Source organism: Penaeus monodon, unplaced genomic scaffold (genome assembly GCF_015228065.2).
Source record: "Penaeus monodon isolate SGIC_2016 unplaced genomic scaffold, NSTDA_Pmon_1 PmonScaffold_3588, whole genome shotgun sequence".
In the NCBI taxonomy this organism is placed as follows: Eukaryota; Metazoa; Arthropoda; class Malacostraca; order Decapoda; family Penaeidae; genus Penaeus; species Penaeus monodon.
In genome coordinates this window covers 2,676-10,344 of record NW_023658327.1, presented here as the reverse complement: position 1 = coordinate 10,344, position 7,669 = coordinate 2,676, and the positions used below count along the sequence as shown (strand labels likewise).

The 7,669-nt window shown below is 53.3% G+C and overlaps 2 protein-coding genes across 2 annotated transcripts; both read left to right on the top strand.

The window, feature by feature from the left end:
- The first annotated feature begins 4,451 nt into the window (after positions 1-4,451).
- On the top strand, positions 4,452-5,183 carry LOC119570695 (tRNA(His) guanylyltransferase-like). Its single transcript, XM_037918335.1, has one exon. It carries the CDS (start codon positions 4,452-4,454, stop codon positions 5,181-5,183), a length of 732 nt encoding a protein of 243 aa, XP_037774263.1.
- Positions 5,184-5,951: 768 nt separating this feature from the next.
- LOC119570694 (enterochelin esterase-like) lies at positions 5,952-6,728 on the top strand. Its single transcript, XM_037918334.1, has one exon. It carries the CDS (start codon positions 5,952-5,954, stop codon positions 6,726-6,728), a length of 777 nt encoding a protein of 258 aa, XP_037774262.1.
- Positions 6,729-7,669: the final 941 nt, after the last annotated feature.

Sequence of the window (7,669 nt, the reverse complement as noted above, 5' to 3'; positions counted from 1 at the left end):
AAGTGGGAGCCGCTCGAAGCCGGGAAAAATCGTGAGCCCGGCGCGCCGGAAAACACTGGGCAGTTTCATGATCGCTTCGGGAACAAGGTCACGATGTACGGAGCCGGCAACGGCCTGAATGGCTATGGAATCATTCTTTTCGACACCGAAAAGCAGGAATCGAAGTTGCAGTTTCACCCCATGAATGAAGACCGGGTGCCGATCAAAGTGGATGTTCCGGGGTGGCCGCGAAAGATCAAGTTTTAGAATTTGTGTAGAGAGTGATGACGGAGAAGTAAACCGCCATCAGTGGTTTTCTGTATTGCGGCACTCACCATGGCCCTCTGTCTCAACTCCTCCCTTCCTGATTCGACACACCTTGATGCTACTACGACTATTGTCCCTTGAAAATCGAAGTATAGTGTTGGTTTCTCCTTCTTTTAATCGGCCATGAGTCCCTTTGTTACCAATTCGACGACGCGTCGCTCCTTTCTCCGGGTGGGCAGTTCCGTGCTGGCTCTTCCTTTTTTGGAAACTTTCGCCAGCGCAAAGGCAACTGCTGCGAAACCTCCGAAACGGGTAGTCTTTCTCGGCGGCGGATTCGGATTTACCAAAGACACGTTTTATCCCACGAAGGCCGGGAAATTTTCTGAGATCGGGCTGACCGAGGGGCTCTCGCCGCTGGAGCGCCACAAGGACGATCTCACGATGGTCACGAACCTTACCAACCTCGGCGCGACCGATCCGCACGGAGGAAGTGTTTCCTATCTTACCGGAGCGAATGTCGCAGGGACTCCGGGAAAACGCTTTCACAATTCGATCTCCTGCGACCAGCTTCTTGCGAATGAGCTAGGTCCGGAGACTCGATATCCGACTCTCACACTCTCGGCAAAGGAGCCCGATGGAGGGCAAAACTCCGGTCACGGAAAGGGCCTTTCTCTGGCGTGGGATGAGACCGGCAATCCGATCCCGGGGTTGAATCGCCCGATCGATCTCTTTTACACTCTCTTTGCCAATCCGAACGATTCCCGCGAGGAACTGAATTTGCGGCTGAAGAAAAAACAGAGCATTCTCGATGTCGTTCGTGTCAATGGCAGCGGAATGAAACGCACCTTGAGCAAAGGGGATCAGGAAAAGCTCGACGAGTATTTCACCGGCGTTCGGCAGGTGGAGAAGGGTCTCGAGCGGCAGGCACAGTGGGCCGACGTCCCCAAGCCTGATGCTCCCTTCGGCGCCCCGTCGGAAGGTCTCTCCGGAGAAGATGCGATTCACCTGATGTATGACATGATCATCATCGCACTGCAAACCGACGCGACCCGTGTTGTCACCTATCGCCAGCCGGTCTGCGATCTGCTTCTCGGTATGGGCATGACTCTGAAAGCCCACTCCCTGAGCCACTACGGGTTTTCTCAGCCTCGCATCATTGCCTCCCGCGAAAGAGACAAGAAGTGCTCGGAACTTCTCGCCCATTTTTTTGGATCGACTCAAAGAGGCGAAAGACATCGATGGCAGCCGCCTTTACGACAACTGTATTGTCAGTTATGGCACCAACCTCCGATCGGGTCACGAATTGAAAAACCTCCCCGCGATTCTTTCCGGAGGAGGCGCCGAAGGCATCCAGCACGGACGCCACATCATTCTCCCGGAGAAGACACGCCGCTTGCGAACTACTGGCTTACCGTGATGCAGCAAGCTGGAATGAAAATCGATTCCTTCAGTCACAGCACGGGCATCGTTCCGGAATTGTTGGCCTAAACCTTCTCCTGCTGTCGTGAGAACGATTTTTATTTTTGTAGCCTTTGTCGGCATTTGTCTCCCTTTTGCCCACGCGGCGGAGGAAGGCTCACCCGATCCCGAAAAGTCTCCTGCAAAAACGCGCACCTCATCGCTGCCGAATGCCAGGGAAAAGCTCGAGCCTTTCCTTCAGGACTACTGCATCGATTGCCACGGATCACGAACGCAGAAAGGGCAGGTCCGCTTCGATGATATCAAGTGGGAAATCAATGATCTCGACACAGCCCAACGCTGGCAGGATGTGCTTGACCAGCTCAACGGCGGCGACATGCCTCCCGAGGAGGAAACACAACCCTTGCCCGAAGAACTTTCCGCTGCGCTTGATGTGCTGACCGGTGCCGTTCTCGAAGCACAGAAGCGACTTACCGATCATGGAGGCGAGATCAAGATGCGAAGGCTCAACCGACGGGAATATTCTGCTACGATCGAAGATCTCTTTGGTTTTCCCGTCGCCCTTGCCGACATTCCCGAGGACGGGGAAATCGCGACCTTCGACACTGTCGGCGCTGAGCAGTTTTTAATTCCTCCCATTTCGAACGGTACCTGGAGCTGGGGCGAAAAATTGCGACGGAATCCTTCCGCTTCAACTACAGCCCACGTCGAGAAATATCCGTTGAGCGAACCGAACCGGAAGAACGTGTCACTGAAAAAAACCGGGAAAAGCTTGCCGACCTCGACAGAAAGATGGCCCTGAAAAGGAGGGAGCGAACTGGAAAGAAATGGGATTCAAAGACGAGGGAGAAGCCGAGATTATTTTCCGACAGTGGGATTCCCGAGCCGAGCTGCCTCGAAACTATCTTGAATATCCCCATGTCGACCGGGGCGTTTACATTTCCGACGTCGCCAAGTGGGCGAGTGCCAGCAGGCACATTGACATACGTGGCGAATACATCTTTCGCATTCATGGCGGCATCGTTGGTCAACCCGACGAGCTGCGAAAGATCGTTCGCCTTTGGGATCGGGATCAGATTCGCGGCACTCTCCAGATGGCGGGCACTCCGGAGCAACCTGAGTCGATCGAATTTCGAGCCCGCCAACCGATGGGACGCTCCCACCTTTCGCTCAATGTGAGGGAAAACGCTCCCCTCAACACGCAGAATACCTTGCGCGGTTACATCGACAAAATCGACGGTCGTGGCGATCACACGGAACCAAGGGCCGCCGTCTTCATCGACTGGATGGAAATTGAAGGACCCTTCTATCCGGAGAAGCGACCTCGTCTCGAAGAAATCCTGTATCCTGGTGTTCCGACCGGCACAAAAAGTCCCTACATCTGGGACGATGCAAAAGTGCCGGAGCTCATCGAGAAATTTGCCTACGAAGCCTTCCGCCGCCGCCAGCCCGAACCGGAGTATCTTGCCGGATTGAACAAGTTGTGGGCCGGCTACCGGGCCGAGGGAATGAATCATCGTGACGCCTGGGCCGAAATTACCGCCATTATACTTTCCTCCCCCGGCTTCCTGTTTCTGCAGGAAGAAGAAAAGAAAACCGAAGGGAAACGCCCCCGCCTCGACAATCGCGAGCTGGCGATCCGGATGTCTTACTTTCTTTGGAGCTCCCCACCCGATGACGAGCTTTACGCAGCAGACCTCTCTGACCCTGCCGTATTCGACGCCCAGTTTGACCGCCTTCTCGCCGATCCGAAATCGAAACAGTTCCGCGACGGTTTTGTCAGCCAATGGGCCGAGCTCGATCGCTACGACGCCATCACCGTCGACAACAAAGAGCACTTCCGCTTCAACGAAGGCGTTCGCGAAGATGCCAAGAAGGAAGTCCGCGAATTTTTTCGGCGATCTCATCGTGAACAATCTGCCCGCCGCCAACTTCATCGACTCCGATTTCGTTGTCATCAATCCCGCACTCGCCGTGCACTACGACCTCAAGGTTCCGAACCCCAAAACTGCTGACTTCGTCAAAGTGAATCTGCCTGCCGAGTCTCCTCGCGGGGGGCTCATGACCCAGGCCGCTTTTCTCACAACGGGATCCAACGGCGAACGATCTTCCCCGGTGATTCGCGGTGCCCTCGTCATGGAGAAGCTTCTGCATGACGAACCCGCTCCACCTCCGCCCAATGTTCCCGAGCTCGGCTCTGCCGACGACCAGCCCCGCACCAATCGCGAAATGGTGCAGATCCACCAGGAGCAAGCTGTGTGTGCCTCCTGTCACAAGAAAATGGACATCATTGGATTTGGTCTTGAGAACTTCGATACCATCGGTCGCTGGCGCGAAACCGAAAAGGTGGGCAACAAGCAAGTCCCTATCGAACCCGGCGGCACCCTTCCCGATGGAGCCGCTTTCGCGAATGTGCAGGAGTTGAAGAAAGTTCTCCTCGACCACGAAGAAGACCTCGCTCGCGAACTCGTCGAAAGCATGATGACCTACGCCCTCGGTCGGACCATTGAATTCTCCGACGCCGATGATGTAGATGCAGTGATGGAAAAGTTGCGGGACGACAAGTTCCGCGTGGGATCCATGATCAGGGAAGTGGCGCGGAGTGAGGTTTTTAGGCGGAAGTGATACTTCGTTTTTTTGTTTCGGGAGATTGCGAAGTTTCCTCTCTTGGCGTTGCTTGATGTTTCTGGAGTGGCTTCAGAAAAACTAGATTAATTTAATCAGACTCGTAACCTTTGTGATCGAAAAATTTTGGTATGAAAAAAGGCGATTCGTTTGGCGACCGGATGAAAGAGTATGAGGATCGATCATCAATCAGGCTGCTTCCATTGATCCCCACACTTATCCGGCTAGACGGCAGATCGTTTCATAATTTCACGAAAGGGTTGGATCGGCCCTACGATGAGCGGCTTCGGCTTTGTATGGTTGAAACCATGAAGAAGCTGGTAAGTGAAACCAATGCGCGATGCGGCTATACGCAGAGCGACGAAATCACTTTATTGCTTCATTCAGATGACGCGAAATCGATGATTTGGTTCGACGGGAAACACAGTAAAATGGTTTCGCAATCGGCAGCGTTAGCTACTTTGTATTTCAATCAGGAAGTGCAAAAGCATTTGCCAGATTACTTGGAACGAAATCCCACCTTTGATTCCAGGTGCTGGCAGGTTCCCACGAAAGAAGAAGCTGCGAATGCCTTCTTGTGGCGTGAAATGGATGCAACCAGAAACAGCATCAGCATGGCTGCACACGCTGAATTCAGCACGAGAGAATTGCACGGAAAAAGTGCCTCGGAGAAGCAGGATATGTTGATAGAGAAAGGGATCAATTGGAACGATTATCCGGCCGATTCAAAAGGGGTATCTATTGCCAAAGAATTTTTGTGGAACAGAAATTCACGGCCGCAGAACTTGAGCAACTTCCTGAGAAGCACAAGGCGCGACAAAACCCGATTTGATTGTGAAGAGATTGCGAGTGTCGGCACATTGCCTTCCCATCCTGTCTCGAGTCGCCAATAAGGTTGAAGTGTTATTCGAAGGGGAGGAGCCCCTGGGACTCGAGTGATGGAAGCGATCATATTGATGGGGATTCCAGCGTCTGGGAAATCGACGTTCTATAAAGAGCGATTTGCTGATACTCACGTGAGGATCAACCGGGATATGTTGAGAACAAAGCACCGGGAAACTGAGCTATATGACCTCTGTTTAAAAACCGGGCAGCCTTGCGTAATTGATAACACCAATACAAGTGCTGTGGTTCGAGCACCGTTTATTTCCAAAGCTAGAGATCATAGCTGGCGGGTCATCGGCTACTATTTCGAATCGAACGCGACGATTGTTATGAGAGAAATCAACAGAGGACAGGGAAAGGTCAAGTCCCGGACGTGGCTCTTTTCTCAAAGCTCCGCGAATTGGAGGTTCCAAAAATGGAGGAAGGTTTTACGAAGTTGAATTTCGTAAAAATTGCGAATCAGGGCTTCGAAGTGGACGAATGGATCGATCCATAAGCTTGCAGACCTTGATTGAATGTTTTTTTTTCTTGTGCAAATAGGTAAGTATTCTGGCCGCAGAAGAACCTATTCCCGACATTTTACCAGACAAAGCACGGTGAATCCGAACCGCACATGGTTAAGAAATCCAGGGCTTTCCCGGATTAGCATTGACGCAAACGAATCCACCGCCTAACCCTGTTTGATGCGCTACCTAACCCTGCTTGCCCTGGTCTTTCACTCTCTTTCCTTCCTCGCACCTGCGGCTGACGAGGACTACAAACCCGGCCCCGAAGCGATGCCGAAAGATGGCATCCCGAGAGGGAAAGTGACGCAGTATGAGTGGGTGAGCGAGATTTTCCCCGGAACAATTCGTGACTATTGGGTTTATGTCCCGGCGCAATACGACGCGAAATCCCCGGCAGCTGTGTTGATTTGTCAGGATGGCGGCGGATTCGTCCGCGAGAACGGTCCTTTTCGTGCTCCAACAGTTCTCGACAATCTGATTCATGCCGGGGACATTCCCGTTACCATCGGTATTTTCATCAATCCCGGAGTCGTGCCCCCGGCAAAAGAGGGACAGCAGCCACGAAAGAACCGTAGTTTCGAATACGACACTCTCAGCGATCAGTACGCACGTTTTTTACTCGAAGAAATTTTACCGGAGGTAGGCAAGGAATACCGACTTTCCAACGACCCCGACCAGCGTGTGATCTGCGGGAACAGTTCAGGCGGAATCTGTGCCTTCACCGCAGCCTGGGAACGACCTGATGCGTTTCGCAAAGTGATCAGCCACATCGGCAGTTTCACCAACATTCGCGGCGGTCATGTTTACCCGGCGCTGATTCGAAAAACTGATCCAAAACCTCTCCGCGTTTTCCTTCAAGAAGGCGAAAACGACCTCGACAACCTCCACGGCAACTGGCCACTCGCGAATGAGCAGATGGCCGCCGCGCTCAAGTTCTCCAACTACGATTATAAGTTCGTGATGGGAATCGGTCGCCACAGTGCAAGGCATGGAGGCGCGATTTTTCCGGATACCCTGCGATGGATTTGGCGGGGGTGGAAAGAGTGATTCACCCCTCAATCAACCCGGGCGCATGAATTTCTTCCGTGCATGTGACATGCGTGAGCTTTCTTTCTTCGGAGGAGAATAGCCTCCGGAACTGCCTCCGGAAGATTTTTTCATCGACGAACCCCGGAAACACTGGGGGAGGTGGAAATCCGGGAGGAACCGGTGGAGAGAAACTCTTTCTCTGAGAGCTTTGCTGCTGAGCCGGTCTCGAGGAGGAGTTGCTTCCTCCGCTGCTCCGGTTCGCGGAACTCGATGAAGAACCGCCGGAAGAGCGCGTCTTGGAGTAGTCGCTGTTACTGCTGCTCGTCGACGGTTTGGAGTAGGTCTTCTTCGGCGTGTAGGTTTTTTTTCGGAGGTGCCGTGTAGGTCTCCTCGGGAAGTCCCGTCAGCCCCATCGCAGCGAGCGTGGCGGAATCAAGTCGTCCCGTTACGGGAATGTTATTTGCGGTTTGATAGGCTTGCAGAGCACTCTGCGTTTTGCGTCCCATGATTCCGTCAGGAGTACCGGCACCGGACAGTTTTCCCTGGGCGGAACGAAGGATCTTGTTCTGGGAGTAAGAATTGTATCCGGAGTAGGGCCGGACTCGAAAACTTCGGTGTTGTTGAAATAGCCCCGACTTGGAAGAACGAGCGGTTTCACCTCCTCTTTTTTCTCTTCCGTCGTATTTCCGATTGTCGGCTCTGCATCACCTTCGGATCCGGGTGCAGTGTTAGCGGCTGCGGTCTCCTTCATCGAGTCCGCTGCCGTCGCTCCGGCAGCGGGTGCCGGAGTAGTGCTTTCGGTCTTGTTCCCAACCTGAGCCATATCGACTTTGGCAGTGGTGGAGGAGGCTGTCGCCGTTTCTTTAGGTTTGGAATCGGGCTCTGTGGAGTTACCTGAGGCAGGTGCTCCGGCAATGGTTGTTACTTCTCCTGCGGAAGCATCGGAGTTCTTGTCGTCC

Bases quoted from the DNA above. Each gene is read 5' to 3' on its own strand.
- LOC119570695 (XM_037918335.1), top strand. From the start codon at position 4,452: ATGAAAGAGTATGAGGATCGATCATCAATCAGGCTGCTTCCATTGATC.
- LOC119570694 (XM_037918334.1), top strand. From the start codon at position 5,952: ATGCCGAAAGATGGCATCCCGAGAGGGAAAGTGACGCAGTATGAGTGG.